General features: G+C 47.0%; 1 protein-coding gene across 1 annotated transcript in view; it reads right to left on the reverse strand.

Annotated features, from left to right (window-relative positions):
• The window catches only part of LOC139227986 (voltage-dependent L-type calcium channel subunit alpha-1S-like), a 31,744-nt gene that overhangs the window by 3,614 nt on the left and 8,703 nt on the right, over positions 1 to 19,427 (reverse strand). Inside the window, exons 2-5 of the mRNA XM_070859141.1 lie at positions 13,719 to 13,824; positions 12,154 to 12,293; positions 10,228 to 10,346; positions 2,439 to 2,501 (exon numbers count right to left, since the gene is read on the reverse strand). Coding sequence (XP_070715242.1) covers positions 2,439 to 2,501; positions 10,228 to 10,346; positions 12,154 to 12,293; positions 13,719 to 13,824 — 428 coding nt within the window. The remainder of the gene's footprint in view (positions 1 to 2,438; positions 2,502 to 10,227; positions 10,347 to 12,153; positions 12,294 to 13,718; positions 13,825 to 19,427) is intronic.

The following is a 19,427-nucleotide window of genomic DNA, read 5'->3' on the forward strand; positions in this document are numbered from 1 at the left end:
AAAAGAAATCGGAGATGAGAGTAACAGTCAGACTAAGGTGAAGAACAAGGATAATATAAACGGTCAGGAAACAACTACAGTTATAAAACAGAAGTATAAAATTACTGTTAAAAATAAAATGAGTGGAACGATTAATAAAAAGGAATGAAATTGCCTGAACAGCAACGTACACAGCATCGGAAACAAAACACGGGAACTGGAAGCATTAATTCGCAGCGAGGAGCCAGATGTAGTCGGGATAACTGAAACATGGCTACATAAAGAGCCGGCTAGTTAAATACTGCAGGTTATAATGTATTTAGAAAGGATAGGGAAGGAAGAATGGGGATGGGACAGCTGTACTAATCACAGACAACATAATGGCAGTAGAAAAAAGGGACATAACTAACACTAAGAAAGAACAGAATCCATGCGGATTCAGACAAAGGATAAGAAGGGATCGATTATGTTAATTGGGATAATCTATACACCACATAATAGTGGAAGGGAAATGGAGGAAGAAATATGTAGGAAAATCTATGAACTAAGTTAAAAAAACTGAATAATGATCATCGGAGATTTCAACTGGCAAGAGGGAGGGAAAGGGGAAAAGGGAAGAGAGTTTTTACAATGTGTTCAGGAGTCCTTTCTTACCCAGTACATAAGAAGCCCAACAAGAGAGGAATCATTACTGGATCAAGTATTGCAAAAAGCACCTCAGCAGATAAGATATTAAAGGTGTTAAAAAGTGATTGAGAAAGAAATAAGCAAGACAAAGTGTCATGTATATAACCTTCATGTAACTGTAACCTTCATAACAACACTGCATACTGTATAGACCTAAGAAATGCACACCTTGACCACAGGGGGTGAACTTGTGAGAGACACTCCTCACCTGGTCATCCAGGTATATAAAGGGAGGTCCCACGCAGGGTCATCACTTCTTGGTCCTGTGAATAAAGATACAGGTCACAGAGTGACCTTGTCTGCAGAATGTGCCTCGTGTGAATTTATAGTAGTGTGTAAGAACAAAGTAGTAGATTGGAAAAAGCTCGTTTTAAGGGGATGAAAATGGATCTAGGGAAGGTAAAGAGGAAACAAATTGACAAGCAGATAGAATTGCAATGGAAAATATTTAAAACAGTGATCAAGAGTTCAGGAGAAGTATATTCCACTAAAAAAACAAGAACAAAATAGCCAATAAAAGAACACTACGGATGGATAAAGACATCATGATAAAACTGAAGCTAAAGAAAGCATACACTAAGGGCATAGACAATAAAGGAGAGGTTGGCAAAAGGGAATATGAAGAGGTTATAAAAGAAGTCAGAAAAACAATTAGGGAAACAAAGCAGAACTAAGAAATCAAATATCAAAAAGAAATCGTAAAGTATTCTACATAAAAACCAATAGAAAAATCTGGATCACTTTTCAGGATCACTAAGTGATGCACAGGCTAAACTCTCAGGTAATGACAGCAAAATGGCAGAAATATTGATTAATTACTTTGCCTCGGTATTTACCAGGGAGACTAACATGATGGACATGACATTAGAAGAAGAGATTAAAAAAGATATAAAGACATTTAAGATAGAAAGCGGGGAGGTAGTTGATAAACTAATCAAACTTGGCCAGTCTTCAGCCAATTCGATTCACTCCATGTGATATCAAGAAGCAGCTGAACGCACTGGATACAACAAAGGCTATGGGCCTCAACAACATCCAGGCTCTCGTGCTGAAGACTTGTGCTCCAGAACTAGCCGTGCCTCTAGCCAAGCTGTTCCAGGACAGCTACAACACAGCCATCTATCTGACAGGTATGTCCAGTCCACAAAAAGCAGGACAAATCAAATCTGGCCAATTACTGCCCCATCAGTCTACTCTCAATCATCAGCAAAGTTATGGAAGGTGTCATCAACAGTGCTATCAAATGGCACTTACTCACCAATAACCTGCTCACCGATGCTCAGTTTGGGTTCCGCCAGGACCACTCGGCTCCAGACCTCATTACAGCCTTGGTCCAAACATGGACAAAAGAGCTGAATTCCAGATGAGGTGAGAGTGACTGCCCTCGACATCAAGGCAGTACTTCAAGTGTGGCATCAAGAAACCCCAGTAAAACTGAAGTCAATGGGAATCAGGCTGGAGTCATACCGAGCACACAGGAAGATGGTTGTGGTTGTTGGAGGTCAATCATCTCAGCCCTAAGACAAAACTGCAGGAGTTCCTCAGTGCAGTTTCCCAGACCCAATCATCTTCAGTTGCTTTGTCAATGACCTTCCCTCCATCATAGGGTCAGAAGAGGGGATGTTCATTGACAAAGCAACTGAAGATGATTGGGTCTGGGAAACTGCACTGTTGATGACACCTTCCATAACTTTGCTGATGATTGAGAGTAGACTGATGGGGCAGTAATTGGCCAGATTTGATTTGTCCTGCTTTTTGTGGACTGGACATACCTGTCAGATAGATGGCTGTGTTGTAGCTGTTCTGGAACAGCTTGGCTAGAGGCACGGCTAGTTCTGGAACACAAGTCTTCAGCACGAGAGCCTGGATGTTGTTGAGGCCCATAGCCTTTGTTGTATCCAGTGTGTTCAGCCGCTTCTTGATATCACATGGAGTGAATCGAATCGAATTGGCTGAAGACTGGCCAAGTTTGATTAGTTTATCAACTACCTCCCCGCTTTCTATCTTAAATGTCTTTATATCTTTTTTAATCTCTTCTTCTAATGTCATGTCCATCATGTTAGTCTCCCTGGTCCGCGTTGCGGAGTTGGAGCTGAGGGTGGATTCACTCTGGAGCATCCACGATGCTGAGAATGACGTGAGTATCACGTGTAGCGAGTTGGTCTTACCGCAGGAGAAGGGTCCACAGCCAGCGAGGGAATGGAAGACCAGCAGGAAGAGTAGTGCAAGGAAGGTAGTGCAGGGGTCCCCTGTGGTCATCCCCCTGCAAAACAGATACACTGCTTTGAGTGCTGTTGAGGGGGATGACTCATCAGGAGAGGGCAGCAGCAGCCAAGTTCATGGCACCGTGGCTGGCTCTGTTGCACAGGAGGGCAGGAAAAAGAGTGGGCGAGCGATAGTGATAGGGGATTCAATTGTAAGGGGAATAGATAGACGTTTCTGCGGACGCAACCGAGACTCCAGGATGGTATGTTGCCTCCCTGGTGCAAGGGTCAAGGATGTCTCGGAGCGGGTGCAGGACATTCTAAAAAGGGAGGGAGAACAGCCAGTTGTCGTGGTGCACGTTGGTACCAAAGACATAGGTAAAAAGAGGGATGAGGTCCTACGAAATGAATTTAAGGAGCTAGGAGCTAAATTAAAAAGTAGGACCTCAAAAGTAGTAATCTCGGGATTGCTACCAGTGCCACGTGCTAGTCAGAGTAGGAATCGCAGGATAGCTCAGATGAATACGTGGCTTGAGCAATGGTGCACAAGGGAGGGATTCAAATTCCTGGGGCATTGGAACCGGTTCTGGGGGAGGTGGGACCAGTACAATCCGGACGGTCTGCACCTGGGCAGAATCGGAACCAATGTCCTCGGGGGAGTGTTTGCTAGTGCTGTTGGGGAGGAGTTAAATTAATATGGCAGGGGGATGGGAACCAATGCAGGGAGATAGAGGGAAACAAAAAGGAGGCAAAAGCAAAAGACAGAAAGGAGATGAGGAAAAGTGGAGGGCAGAGAAACCCAAGGCAAAGAACAAAAAGGGCCATTGTACAGCAAAATTCTAAAAGGACAGAGGGTGTTAAAAAAACAAGCCTAAAGGCTTTGTGTCTTAATGCAAGGAGTATCCGCAATAAGGTGGATGAATTAACTGTGCAAATAGATGTTAACAAATATGATGTGATTGGGATTACGGAGACGTGGCTCCAGGATGATCAGGGCTGGGAACTCAACATCCAGGGGTATTCAACATTCAGGAAGGATAGAATAAAAGGAAAAGGAGGTGGGGTAGCATTGCTGGTTAAGGAGGAGATTAAGGCAATAGTTAGGAAGGACATTAGCTTGGATGATGTGGAATCTATATGGGTGGAGCTGCAGAACACCAAAGGGCAAAAAACGTTAGTGGGAGTTGTGTACAGACCTCCAAACAGTAGTAGTGATGTTGGGGAGGGCATCAAACATGAAATTAGGGGTGCGTGCAATAAAGGTGCAGCAGTTATAATGGGTGACTTTAATATGCACATAGATTGGGCTAACCAAACTGGAAGCAATACGGTGGAGGAGGATTTCCTGGAGTGCATAAGGGATGGTTTTTTAGACCAATATGTCGAGGAACCAACTAGGGGGGAGGCCATCTTAGACTGGGTGTTATGTAATGAGAGAGGATGAATTAGCAATCTCGTTGTGCGAGGTCCCTTGGGGAAGAGTGACCATAATATGGTGGAATTCTGCATTGGGATGGAGAATGAAGCAGTTAATTCAGAGACCATGGTCCAGAACTTAAAGAAGGCTAACTTTGAAGGTATGAGGCGTGAATTGGCTGGGATGGATTGGCGAATGATACTTAAGGGGTTGACTGTGGATGGGCAATGGCAGACATTTAGAGACCGCATGGATGAACTACAACAATTGTACATCCCTGTCTGGCATAAAAATAAAAAAGGGAAGGTGGCTCAACCGTGGCTATCAAGGGAAATCAGGGATAGTATTAAAGCCAAGGAAGTGGCATACAAATTGGCCAGAAATAGCAGCGAACCTGGGGACTGGGAGAAATTTAGAACTCAGCAGAGGAGGACAAAGGGTTTGTTTGATTAAGGCAGGGAAAATGGAGTATGAGAAGAAGCTTGCAGGGAACATTAAGACGGACTGCAAAAGCTTCTACAGATATGTAAAGAGAAAAAGGTTAGTAAAGACAAACGTAGGTCCCCTGCAGTCAGAATCAGGGGAAGTCATAACGGGGAACAAAGAAATGGCGGACCAATTGAACAAGTACTTTGGTTCGGTATTCACGAAGGAGGACACAAACAACCTTCCGGTTATAAAAGGGGTCGGGGGGTCTAGTAAGGAGGAGGAACTGAGGGAAATCCTTATTAGTCGGGAAATTGTGTTGGGGAAATTGATGGGATTGAAGGCCGATAAATCCCCAGGGCCTGATGGACTGCATCCCAGAGTACTTAAGGAGGTGGCCTTGGAAATAGTGGATGCATTGACAGTCATTTTCCAACATTCCATTGACTCTGCATCAGTTCCTATAGAGTGGAGGGTAGCCAATGTAACCCCACTTTTTAAAAAAGGAGGGAGAGAGAAAACAGGGAATTATAGACCGGTCAGCCTGACATCGGTAGTGGGTAAAATGATGGAATCAATTATTAAAGATGTCATAGCAGTGCATTTGGAAAGAGGTGACATGATAGGTCCAAGTCAGCATGGATTTGTGAAAGGGAAATCATGCTTGACAAATCTTCTGGAATTTTTTGAGGATGTTTCCAGTAGAGTGGACAAGGGAGAACCAGTTGATGTGGTATATTTGGACTTTCAGAAGGCGTTCGACAAGGTCCCACACAAGAGATTGATGTGCAAAGTTAGAGCACATGGGATTGGGGGTAGTGTACTGACATGGATTGAGAACTGGTTGTCAGACAAGAAGCAAAGAGTAGGAGTAAATGGGTACTTTTCAGAATGGCAGGCAGTGACTAGTGGGGTACCGCAAGGTTCTGTGCTGGGGCCCCAGCTGTTTACACTGTACATTAATGATTTAGATGAGGGGATTAAATGTAGTATCTCCAAATTTGCGGATGACACTAAGTTGAGCTGCGAGGAGGATGCTGTGAGGCTGCAGAGCGACTTGGATAGGTTAGGTGAGTGGGCAAATGCATGGCAGATGAAGTATAATGTGGATAAATGTGAGGTTATCCACTTTGGTGGTAAAAACAGAGAGACAGACTATTATCTGAATGGTGACAGATTAGGAAAAGGGGAGGTGCAAAGAGACCTGGGTGTCATGGTACATCAGTCATTGAAGGTTGGCATGCAGGTGCAGCAGGCGGTTAAGAAAGCAAATGGCATGTTGGCCTTCATAGCAAGGGGATTTGAGTATAGGGGCAGGGAGGTGTTGCTACAGTTGTACAGGGCATTGGTGAGGCTACACCTGGAGTATTGTGTACAGTTTTGGTCTCCTAACCTGAGGAAGGACATTCTTGCTATTGAGGGAGTGCAGCGAAGGTTCACCAGACTGATTCCCGGGATGGCGGGACTGACCTATCAAGAAAGACTGGATCAACTGGGCTTGTATTCACTGGAGTTCAGAAGAATGAGAGGGGACCTCATAGAAACATTTAAAATTCTGACGGGGTTAGACAGGTTAGATGCAGGAAGAATGTTCCCAATGTTGGGGAAGTCCAGAACCAGAGGTCACAGTCTAAGGATAAGGGGTAAGCCATTTAGGACCGAGATGCGGAGGAACTTCTTCACCCAGAGAGTGGTGAACCTGTGGAATTCTCTACCACAGAAAGTTGTTGAGGCCAATTCACTAAATATATTCAAAAAGGAGTTAGATGAGGTCCTTACTACTAGGGGGATCAAGGGGTATGGCGTGAAAGCAGGAATGGGTACTGAAGTTGAATGTTCAGCCTTGAACTCATTGAATGGCGGTGCAGGCTAGAAGGGCTGAATGGCCTGCTCCTGCACCTATTTTCTATGTTTCTATGTTTCACAGTGTTCAATTCCATTCATAACTCCTCAGATATGAAGCAGTCCATGCCTGCATGCAGCAAGACCTGGACAGCATTCAGGCTTGGGCTGATGAGTGCAGTTCCAACAACACTCAAGAAGCTCGACACCATTCGGCACAAAGCAACTCACTTGACTGTCACCCCATCCATCACCTTAAACATTCACTCCCTCCACCACCAGCGCACCATGGCTGCAGTGTGTACCATCTATAAGATGCAAGCAGCATCTGACCAAGACTTCTCTCAAACCCGCGACCTCTACCACCTAGAAGGACAAGGGCAGCAGGTGCATGGGAACACCACCACTTCTATATTCCCCTCCAAGTCATACACCATCCTGACTTTGAAATATATCGCCATTGGGTCAAAATCCTGGATCGCCATTGGATCAAAATCCTGGAACGCCATTCCTAACAGCACTGTGGGAGCACCTTCACCAATCAGACTGCAGCGGTTCAAGGCGATGGCTCACCATCACCTTCTTGAGGAGAATTAGGGATGGGCAATAAATGCCAGCAATGCCCACATCCCCTGAATAAATAAAAAAAAGCTTAGAAAGGATAAAATCCACACACATTAAAAGAAGTTAAGGAAGAGGTAGCAGAGTTACCATTATATATACATATAAAATTCATTAGGAAAGGGAATAGTGCCAGAGAACTGGCAGACAGCTAATGTTAGATCTGGTCCTGTGTAATGAGAAAGGATTAATAAACAATCTCCTAGTAAAGGATCCCCTTGAAATGAGTGATCATAACATGGTTGAATTTCAAATTCAGATGGAGGGTGAGAAAGTTGGATCTCAAACCAGCGTACTAAGCTTAAATAAAGGAGACGATGAAAGTATGAGGGCAGAGTTGGCTAAAGTGGACTGGGAAAATAGATTAAAATGGAAGACGGTTGATGAACAGTGACGTACATTTAAGGAGATATTTCATAACGCTCAAGAAAAATATATTCCAGTGAGGAGGAAAGGGTGTAAAAGAAAAAATAGCCATCCGTGGCTAACTAAAGAAACAAAGGATGGTATCCAATTAACAACAAGGGCACACAAAGTGCCAAAAACTACTGGGAGGACAAAAGATTGGGAAGCTTTTAAAAGCCAGCAAAGAATTACTAAAAAAATGATTAAGAAAGGGATGATAGACTATGAAAGTAAACTAGTGCGAAATATAAAAACAGATAGCAAGAGTTTCTATAGGTATATAAAAAGGAAAAGAGTGGCTAAAGTAAATGTTGGTCCCTTAGAGGACGAGACCGGGGAATTAGTATGGGGAACATGGAGATGGCAGAAACTCTGAACAAATATTTTGTATCAGTCTTTACGGTAGAGAACACAAACAATATCCCAACTGTGGATGTTCAAGGGGCTGTAGGAGGGGGGAGGAACTTAACACAATCACAATCACTAAGGAGGTGGTACTCAGTAAAATAATGGGAATAAAGGCAGATAAATCCCCTGGACCTGATGGATTGCATCCGAGGGTCTGAAGAGAAGTAGCGGCAGGGATAGTGGATGCATTGGTTGTAATTTACCAAAGTTCCCTGGATTCTGGGGAAGTCCCAGCAGATTGGAAAATTGCAAATGTAACGCCCCTATTTAAAAAAGGAGGTAAACAAAAAGCAGGAAACTATAGACCAGTTAGCCTAACATCTGTGGTTGGGAAAATGTTGGAGTACATTATTAAAGAAGCAGTAGCAGGGCATTTAGAAAAGCATAATTTGGGCAGGCAGAGTCAGCATGGATTTATAAAGGGGAAGTCATGTTTGACAAATTTGCTGGAACTCTTTGAGGATGTAACGAACAGGGTGGATAAAGGGGAACCAGTGGATGTGGTGTATTTGGACTTCCAGAATCATTTGACAAGGTGCCACATAAAAGATTACCGCACAAGATAAAAGTTACGGGGTTGGGGGTAATATATTAGCATGGATAGAGAATTGGCTAACTAACAGAAAACAGAGAGTCGGGATAATTGGTTCATTCTCTGGTTGGCAATCAGTAACTAGTGGGGCGCCGTAGGGATCAGTGCTGGGACCCCAACTATTTACAATCTATATTAACAACTTGGAAGAAAGGACCGAGTGTAACATAGCCAAGTTTGCTGACGATATGAAGATGGGAGTAAAAGCAATATGTGAGGAGGACACAAAAAAATCTGCAAAAGGACATAGAATGGGCAAAAATTTGGCAGATGGAGTATAATGTTGGAAAGTGTGAGGTCATGCAGTTTCGCAGAAAGAAATCAAAGAGCATGTTATTATTTAAATGGAGAAAGATTGCAAAGTGCTGCAGTACAGCGAGACCTGAGGGTACTTGTGCATGAAACACAAAAGGTTAGTATGCAGGTGCAGCAAGTGATCAGGAAGGCCAAAGGAATCTTGGCCTTTATTGCAAAGGGGATGGAGTATAAAAGCAGGGAAGTCTTGCTACAACTATATAAGGTATTGGTGAGGCCACACCTGGAATACTGCGTATAGTTTTGGTTTCCATATTTAGAAAGGATATACTTGCTTTGGAGGCAGTTCAGAGAAGGTTCACTCAGTTGATTCCGGAGATGAGAGGGTTGACTTATGAGGAAAGGTTGAGCAGGTTGAGCCTCTACTCATTCAGAAGAATGAGAGGTGATCTTATCGAAAGGTATACGATTGAGGGGGCTTGACAAGGTGGATGCAGAGAGGATGTTTCCATTGATGGGGGAGACTAGAACTAGAGGGCATAATGCTAGAATAAGGGGCCGCCCATTTAAAACTGAGATGAGGAGAAATTTCTTCTCTCAGAGGGTTGTAAATCTGTGGAATTCACAGCCTCAGAGAGCTGTGGAAGCTGGGACATTGAATAAATTTGAGACAGAAATAGACAGTTTCTTAAACAATACAGGGTAAGGGATTATGGGGAGCGGGCAGGGGAGTGGAGCTGAGTCCATGATCAGATCAGCCATGATATTGAATAGTGGAGCAGGTTCGAGGGGCCGTATGACCTATTCCTGCTCATATTTCTTATGTTCTTATGTTCTTATAAACAATCTGGAGGGCTAAATGGCCTGTTTCTCTGCTGTAAATTCTATGTGATTCTACGTAGACAGTGAGTGACCCTTACCCTGAATAGACATTGATTCCGTACAGTTGCAGTAAGTGACCATTATTACCCTGAATAAACAGTGACTCTGTACAGTTACAGTGAGTGACCCTTACCCTGAATAAACAGTGACTCTGTACAGTTACAGTGAGGGACCCTTACCCTGAATAAACAGTGACTCTGTACAGTTAGTGAGTGACCCTTACCCTGAATAAACAGTGACTCTGTACAGTTAGTGAGTGACCCTTACCCTGAATAAAAAGTGACTCTGTACAGTTACAGTGAGTGACCTTACCCTGAATAAACAGTGACTCTGTACACTTACAGTGAGTGACCTTACCTTGAATAAACAGTGACTCTGTACAGTTACAGTGAGTGACCTTACCCTGAATAAACAGTGACTCTGTACACTTACAGTGAGTGACGCTTACCCTGAATAAGCAGTCCGTTAAACTAGTGTGTTGAAAAGAAAGCAACTGCTATTATACTTACTGGGAACGCCCGATACCAGACGCAACGGTCTCAATACTCGGAACGCTCGAAGTGCCTTCACATCGAAGCCTGCATTCTTGGCTGATGGACTGAGATTTTCCAGTGCTATAGTGAATAGCCTGCGAGGGGAAGAGGGAGTGCGTCAGTGTGACTCTACAAGCCAATCTGCAACAAGTGACTGACCATTGATAGTCACTGAAGCAGCTTGTACTTCCCAATATATGGAGCAAACCCTGTACTGCCTGCTCCCTCCCGAATTCCCTCCCAAATTCATCCCTGCTCCCTCCCGAATTCACTCCCGAATTCATCCCTGCTCCCTCCCGAAGTCCCTCCCGAATTCATCCCTGCTCCCTCCCGAATTCCCTCCCAAATTCATCCCCGCTCCCTCCTGAATTCATTGTCGCTCCCTCCCGAATCTACTCCCGAATTCATCCCTGCTCCCTCCCAAATTCCCTCCCAAATTCATCCCCACTCCCTCCCGAATTCATCCCCACTCCCTCCCGAATTCATCCCCTTTCCCTCCCGAATCCACTCCCGAATTCACTCTCGAATTCATCCCTGCTCCCTCCCGAATTCACTCCCGAATTCATCCCTGTTCCCTCCCCTGACTGAGAGATAATTTCATGTACACACTGTCATCAGCCTTTCCTATAAGTAAGTTTCGTGGCCTCTATGATCTGAAGTGCTCCTTGATCTGTCCAACATATAGACAGATGACAGTGAGGTGGGGGAGCGGAGCAGGAACCCTTACTGTGCACCAGATACTGGACTGGGATGGTTAAATCTGCTGACACATGGTTCTGCTCTCTTCAGTAAATGGACTGAATATCCACTCGTGGCCTGCAAAGCTCAGGGTCCAAAACAAGTGGTTTTATGCACAGAACATAGCTGAATGGACAGTAGAGCACAGTGACACATACATACCCTACTCCAAACTCCATTAAATAATGAAGGTGCCAATTGCTGCCCTTCTTGCTGTGGATTCAATCTGACCAAACTCCCTCACTGGCCCGGCATAAAATCTCAGCATCTGGAACTATCTGAACCGAACACGTGAATACAGACTGTCTCAGCTCAAACCCAGCTTCCCTGCAAGCTCAGTCGAGCCTCATTTGAAGTTATACTGAGGCAAAGATTCCATCTCTCATAGTTACATTAGATTAAACAACCATTTCGATACTGAAACTACAGTTGATTTCAATGATGTCTGTGATTTAATGGAACAGTCCCGGGCAATTACATTTCAGAGCATCCATTGTGTTGGTCGTGGAACCTCTTCCAAGGTGTCAGCAAGGCTTCAGTTAGTAGCACTCTCACCTCGGACTTAAAACGTTGTGGGTTCAAGACACACTCCAACACTTGAGCACATAATCCAGGCTGGGACTCCAGTGCAGTAGTGAGGAAGTACCGTCTTTCAGATGAGATGTTAAACTAAGGTGGATGTAAAGGATCCCAAGGCACAGTTGGAAGAGCAGGGGAGTTCTCCCCGGTGTCCTGGCCAATATTTATCCCTCAACCAACATCAATAACTGATTATCTCACTGCTGTCTGTGAGAGCTTACTGTGCACAAATTGGCTGACGCGTTTCCTACATTACAACAGTGATTACATTTCAAAAGTACTTCAATCATTGTAAAGCACTTTGTGATGTAATGAAAGGCCCTGTAGAAATGCAAGTCTTTCTTTCTTATTTTACCTTGTGAACTTCTTCCCTGCCAACTTGCCAGGACTGAGCTGAATAATGCTTTGTGTGTGCGTGGGTGGTTCATTTCTTACATCTGGTGTCTGGCAATACAGAATACTGGCTCAAAACACAGACAAAATATATACTGCCAGTGATGCAAGTGTGAATGTGTTAATTAAAAGATACCCATGTGAACTGTGGAAATAAATAGAGCGTCCATGACTGATAATCCTGGGACTTACCCAACGAAGACTATGACAAAATCCAGTATATTCCAAAAATTCCGTAGGTAGGCATCTGGGTGGAACAGGAATCCATACACAATAATTTTCAGAATGGCTTCTATTGTGAATACTATCAAGAAGATGTACTCGACCTTTTCCTACAACAAGACAGAGACAAAATAAAGCCTGGTGATGGAATCCAAACAGACTTTCACAGTATTCTCTCTGAGACATCAAACAGTCGACAAACTTTTCATCATCGCTCCTGCGCGCCAATAGCCTCAGAGCTACCATCATTCCTATTGCCCTCATTCTCTTCCTCCCCAACCCCACCTAACTGCCCCCAGGGATACCCCATTCCCCTCCCCCAGAGGTACACCTCCCCCTGCCCCAGGGGTAAGCCTCTTCCCTCCCCTCCACTCCCCAGGATGTGGTCTCCCCTTCCCTCCCACTCCCCCCTCACCCCCCTTCCTCCTTCCCCCTCTTCCTCCGCCGCCCTGGGATCTAGTCTCTCCCCGGGATGTGCTCTCTCCACCCTTCCCCCCTCCCCCCTCCTCAGGATGTGGTCTCCCCTTCCCCCACCTCCTCCCCCTATCCCTTCCTCCTCCCCTCTCTCCCCTCCCCGGGATGTGGTCTCCCCTCCCACCCCCCTTCTCACCCCCCCGCCTCCCCTCCCTCCCTCTCACCCCCTCCCTCCCCTACCCCCCATCCCCCTCTCACCCCCCCCTCCCCTCCCATCCCCCCTTCTCACCCCCTCCCCTCCCACTCCTCCCTCCTCACCCCCCCCTCCCCTTCCACTCCTCCCTCTCACCCCCCTCCCCTTCCCTCTCACTCCTCCCCCCTCCCTCTCACCCCCCCACCCCCCTTCCATCCCACCCCTCTCACCCCCCCACCCCCCCCCATCCCACCCCTCCCCTCTCCCCCCTCCTCTCCCGCACCCCCCCCTCCCAAAACCCCCCTCACCCCCCCTCTCACCCGCCTCCCCACCCACCCCCCCCCTCACCTCCCAACCTTCTCCCCTCCACCCTCTCCTCCCCTCCCACCCACCCATCCCTCTCCCCTCCTACCCCACCTCCCAAGCCACCCCCCCTCCCCTCCCACCCCACTTCCCAACCCACCCCTCTCCCCTCCCACCCCCCCCTCTCCCCTCCCACACCCCTCCCCCCTCCCACACCCCCTTCCCTCTCCCACCCCCCTCTACCCTCCCCAGGATGTGGTCTCTCCCCCCTCCCCCTCCCCAGGATGTGGTCTCCCCTCCCCATTCTCTCTGGTTGCACAAATTTGTTACCGCTCGAATCCAAGACAATGTTGAGGTTTCAGCCGTCGACAGGCCTGTATTTCCATCACTCCCCAGCTGGGGAGAGAGAGAGGGAGGGAAGTGGGGTGCGGGTGGGGCAGGAAGGAACCCTCGCGGACTCCCCTAGTCTTCGGTTTCCCTCCAGTAGTTTTACACGTGTTATCCTGTGGTTCAGGGCGCTGAGACCGAGGAAATGGCCTAGAGCAGGGTGTGAGCTCCCTCCATACCCCTCCCCCTGCTTACCATGTGTTGGTGTGTGTTCAGCACGCGCTCACACCCGACTTACCAACTTGAAATTCAAGGAATTGGTATCATCTTCCGGAAAAGGCAGGAACACAGCGAGAGCCACACAATTGGCAAAGATAGTGATCAAGATGATAATTTCGAAGGGTCTGTCAATGAGGTCAAGGACAGGGCACTCACAAAACCAGCAACATCCAGGGTCCCATCAAATACTTCCAGGTCAGGTACAGCACGGGTTAGATATAGAGTAAAGCTCCCTCTGCACCAGGGGTTCTCAACCTTTTTGCTTCCGAAGCCCCCTCCCGTAGTATAAAAATTCCATAGACCCCCTTGTAATACTACACCAAGTAATTTTCTCAGCGCTGCTCCCACTCACCACGTTACTGCTGCTGCTGTCCCGGCACAGCAGAAAATACTGGTTCCCACGCCCATTCCACTTCCTCTTTCTCTTCACATGATCCCCAATCACCTAACCTCGTCTCCCTCTTTTCCCCTGCAACCCCCGACTCCCTCACTGATTGTTCCCGGCATATCAGCCAGTCCCAGTTCTCTGCTTGATTGTCACTCAAACAGCCTTTTTACCCCATCTCCAATATTGTTATAACTAATAAACCAAAGTGTACAATGAAAAAACACAATTTTTGTTGAGGCCTGTATGATTGTTCTCTCAAATTGCTCGCAGCACTGTCCAGATTAATGTTTTATTAATTATTCCAGGACTATCCTGGAAGGTTGAAATCCTAGCTGGAGGCCAACATTGGGACCAATCAGGTCTGCTTGTGATGCCCTCCTTGGTAGAGCAAGATAGTGCTCTACTCGGGACTCCTTCATGGCAAGCGAGCCAAAGGTGGGCAGAGGAAACGTTTCAAGAGCACCCTCAAAGCTTCCCTGATAAAGTGCAGCATCTCCACTGAGACCTGGGAGTCGCTGGCCAAAGACCGCCCTAAGTGGAGGAAGAGCATCCGGGAGGGTGCTGAGCACCTCAAGTCTCATCGCCGAGAGCGTGCAGAAACCAAGTGCAGGCAGCGGAAAGAGCGTGCGGCAAATCTGTTCCATCCACCCTTTCCCTCAACGACTATCTGTCCCATCTGTGGCAGGGACTGTGGCTCTCGTATTGGACTATTCAGTCACCTAAGGACTCATTCTAAGAGTGGAAGCAAGTCATCCTCGATTCTGAGGGACTGCCTATGATGATGATGGTAGAGCAAGACTGCTAACACTCCAGGTATAGGCTCACAGGTGAGGAATGAATGAGGTTAGGCAAAGAGCAGCCAGCACTTGTAACTACACTAGGGTGGGGATCAACACTCTTGCTAAAATCTATTGGCTAACCGGGAGTTTCTGATAATGCGCAGAAAAAGCTCAGGATGCAAGTCGGACATTTTTGGTCGCGAGTCTAGATGTCGAATCGGTTGGACACGCAGGTGGTTCAGACTGTAGGTCAGTCCGCCCGAATATACAGTGGGACCCGGCGAGAGGAGAACAGAGGGCCCGAGCGGGAGCCTGGGCTCAGCAGCAGTCGGCACCACCGTCACAAAGAAATTCAGGAGCGGGAAACAAATGCCGAGTTGGGGCCGGAGCCACCAGTTTACTCCAGTCGATCCCACCCTTGTTTGACAGTCAATTTTTCTTTTTCTGTTCTAAATCCCGTAAGTTATTTATGCGGACCACCCGAAACCCTCTGGCTGGCGCTTACAGTGCTGCGGACCCCTGGTTCACAACCGTGTGCTCAAAGTTATCCCATCAAACACTCCCAGGACAGGTACAGCACGGGGTTAGGTACAGAGTAAAGCTCCCTCTACACTGTCCCACCAAACACTCCCAGGGCAGGTACAGCACGGGTTAGGTACAGAGTAAAGCTCCCTCTACACTGTCCCATCAAACACTCCCAGGGCAGGTACAGCACAGGTTAGGTACAGAGTAAAGCTCCCTCTACACTGTCCCATCAAACACTCCCAGGGCAGGTACAGCACGGGTTAAATACAGAGTAAAGCTCCCTCTACACTGTCCCATCAAACACTCCCAGGGCAGGTACAGCACAGGTTAGGTACAGAGTAAAGCTCCCTCTACACTGTCCCATCAAACACTCCCAGGGCAGGTACAGCACGGGTTAAATACAGAGTAAAGCTCCCTCTACACTGTCCCATCAAACACTCCCAGGGCAGGTACAGCACAGGTTAGCTACGACAATGGCACACCCAGCCCAGTCCACTCTGCAAAGTCCTCCTCACTAACATCTGGGACCTTGTGTCAAAAATTGAGAGAGCTGTCCCAGACTAGTCAAGCAACAGTCTGACATAGTCATACTCAGAATCATACCTTTCAGCCAATGTCCCGGACTCCTCCATCACCATCCTGGGTATGTCCCGTCCCACCGGCAGGTCAGACCCACCTGAGGTGGCAGCACAGTGGTATAGTCGGGAGGGAGTGGTCCTGGGAGTCCTCAAAGTGGATGCAGAGAGGATGTTTCCACTGGTGGGGGAGACTAGAACTAGAAGGCATGATCTTAGAATAAGGAGCCGCCCATTTAGAACTGAGATGAGGAGAAATTTATTTTCTCAGAGCGTTGTGAATCTGTGGAATTCGCTGCCTCAGAGAACTGTGGAAGCTGGGACATTGAATAAATTTAAGACAGAAATAGACAGTTTCTTAAACGATAATTTACCAATTGTTAAGCTTTATACTTGTAGATCATGTTTAGTGGCTTTTGCCCATAAACATCTGATCGAATCATTTATTTCATTGCATAAGGGTATAAGGGATTATGGGGAGCGGGCAGGAAAGTGGAGCTGAGTCCATGATCAGATCAGCCATGATCTTATTAAATGACGGAACAGGCTTGAGGGATCTTATGGCCTACTCCTGCTCCTATTTCTTATGTTCTTATGTTTTTATGGACTCCGGGCCCCATGAAGTCTCATGGCTTCAGGTCAAGCATGGGCAAGGAAACCTCCTGCTGATTACCATCTAACACCCTCCCTCAGCTGAGGAATCAGTATCCCTCCATGTTGAACACCACTTGGAAGAAGCACTGAGAGTAGCAAGGGCACAGAATGTACTCCGGGTGGGGGTCTTCAATGTCCGTCACCAAGAGTGCTTCGGTAGCACCACTACTGACTGGGCTGGCCGAGTCTTGAAGGACATATCTGCAAGACTGGTCCTGCAACAGGTGGTGAGAGAACCAACACGAGGGAGAAACCTATTTGACCTCCCTCACCAATCTACCTGTCGCAGATGCATCTGTTCATGACAGCACTAGTAGCAGTGATCACTGCACAGTCATTGTGGAGACAAAGTCCCAGCTTCATACTGAGGGCACCCTCCATCGCATTGTGTGGCACTACCACCGTGCTAAATGGAATAGATTCAGAACAGATCTAGCAGCTCAAAAGTGGGCATCCATGAGTCGCTGTGGGTCATCATCAGCAGCAGAATTATACTCCACCACAATCTGTAACCTCATGGCCCGGCATATCCCTCACTCTACCATTACCATCAAGCCAGGGGACCAACCCTGGTTCAATGAGGGGTGCAGAAGAGCATGCCAGGAGCAGCACCAGGCATACCTAAAAATGAGGTACCAACCTGGAGAGGCTGCAACACAGGACTACATGCATGATAAGCAGAGGAAGCAGCATGCTATAAACAGAGCTAAGTGATCCCACAATCAACGGATCAGATCAAAGTTCTGCAGTCCTGCCACATCCAGTCGTGAATGGTGGTGGACAATTAAACAACTAACGGGAGGAGGAGGCTCCATGAATATCCCCATCCTCAATGATGGCGGAGCCCAGCACGCAAGTGCAAAAGACAAGACTGAAGCATTTCAAACCATCTTCAGTCAGAAGTGCCGAGTGGATTATCCATATCAGCCTCCTGGATACAGCAAAGGCTATGGGCCCGGTTGTTGTGCTGAAGACTTGTGCTCCAGAACTAGCCGCACTTCTAGCCAAGCTGTTCCAGTACAGCTACAACACTGGCACCTACCCCCGACAATGTGGAAAACTGCCCAGGTATGTCCTATCTACAAAAAGCAGGACAAAACCAATCCGGCCAAATACCACCCCATCAGTCTACTCTCAATCATCAGCAAAGTGATGGAAGGTGTCGTCGATAGTGCTATCAAGCGGCACTTACTCACCAATAACCTGCTCACTGATGCTTAGTTTGGGTTCCACCAGAACCACTCAGCTCCAGACCTTATTACAGCCTTAGTCCAAACATGGACAAAATTGCTGAATTCCAGAGGTGAGGCGAGAGTGACTGCCCTCGACATCAAGGCAGCATTTGACAGTGTGGCATCAAGGAGCCCTAGCAAAATTGAAGTCAATGGGAATTAGGGGGAAAACTCTCCACTGGCTGGACTCATACCTAGCACAGAGGAAGATGGCTGTAGTTGTTGGAGGTCAATCATCAAAGCCCCAGGACATCGCTGCAGGAGTTCCTCAGGGCAGTGTCCTAGGCCCAACCATCTTCAGCTGCTTCATCAATGACCTTCCCTCCATCATAAGGCCAGAAGTGGGGTTGTTCGCTGATGATTGCAGTGTTCAGTTCCATTCACAACTCCTCAGATAATTAAGCAGTCTATGCTCGTATGCAGCAAGACCTGGACGACATTCAGGCTTGGAGTGGCAAGTAACATTTGCGCCACACAAGCGAAAGTCTAACCACCTCCCCATGACATTCAATGGCATTACCATCACTGAATCCCCAACCATCAACATCCTGGGGGTCACCATTGACCAGAAACTTAACTGGACCAGCCACATAAATACTGGGGCAATAAGAGGGGGTCAGAGGCTGGGTATTCTGTGGCGAGTGTCTCAACTCCCGACTCCCCAAAGCCTTTCCACCATGTATAAAGCACAAGTCAGGAGTGTGATGGAATAGTCTCCACTTGCCTGGATGAGAGCAACTCCAACAACACTCAAGAAACTCAACGCCATCCAGGACAAAGCAGCCCACTTGATTGGCACCCCATTCATCACCTTCAAGTGGCCCTAGAAATAGTGGATGCAGTGGTGATCATTTTCCAACATTCTATTGACTCTGGATCAGTTCCTATGGACTGGAGGGTAGCTAATGTAACACCACTTTGTAAAAAACAGAGAGAGAGAGAAAGCAGGGAATTATAGACGGTTGGCCTGACATTGGTAGTGGGAAAAATGTTGGAATCAATTATTAAAGGTGAAATAGCAGCGCATTTGGAAAGCAGTGACAGGATTGGTCCAAGTCAGCATGGATTTATGAAAGGGAAATCATGCTTGACAAATCTTCTAGAATTTTGTGAGGATGTAACTAGTAGAGTGGACAAGGGAGAAACAGTGGATGTGGTGTATTTGGACTTTCAAAAGGCTTTTGACAAGGTCCCACACAAGAGATTAGTGTGCAAAATTAAAGCACATGGTATTGGGGGTAGTGTATTGATGTGGATAGAGAACTGGTTGGCAGACAGGAAGCAGAGAGTCGGAATAAACGGGTCCTTTTCAGAATGGCAGGCAGTGACCAGTGGGGTGCCGCAGGGTTCAGTGCTGGGACCACAGCTATTTACAATACACATCAATGATTTAGATGAAGGAATTGAATGTAATATCTCCAAGTTTGCAAATGACACTAAGCTGGGTGGCGATGTGAGCTGTGAGGAGGATGCTAAGAGACTGCAGGGTGACTTGGACAGGTTAGGTGAGTAGGCAAATGCATGGCAGATGCAGTATAATGTGGATAAATGTGAGGTTATCCACTTTGGTGGCAA

The sequence above is a fragment of the Pristiophorus japonicus genome, chromosome 17 (genome assembly GCF_044704955.1).
Source record: "Pristiophorus japonicus isolate sPriJap1 chromosome 17, sPriJap1.hap1, whole genome shotgun sequence".
In the NCBI taxonomy this organism is placed as follows: domain Eukaryota; kingdom Metazoa; phylum Chordata; class Chondrichthyes; family Pristiophoridae; genus Pristiophorus; species Pristiophorus japonicus.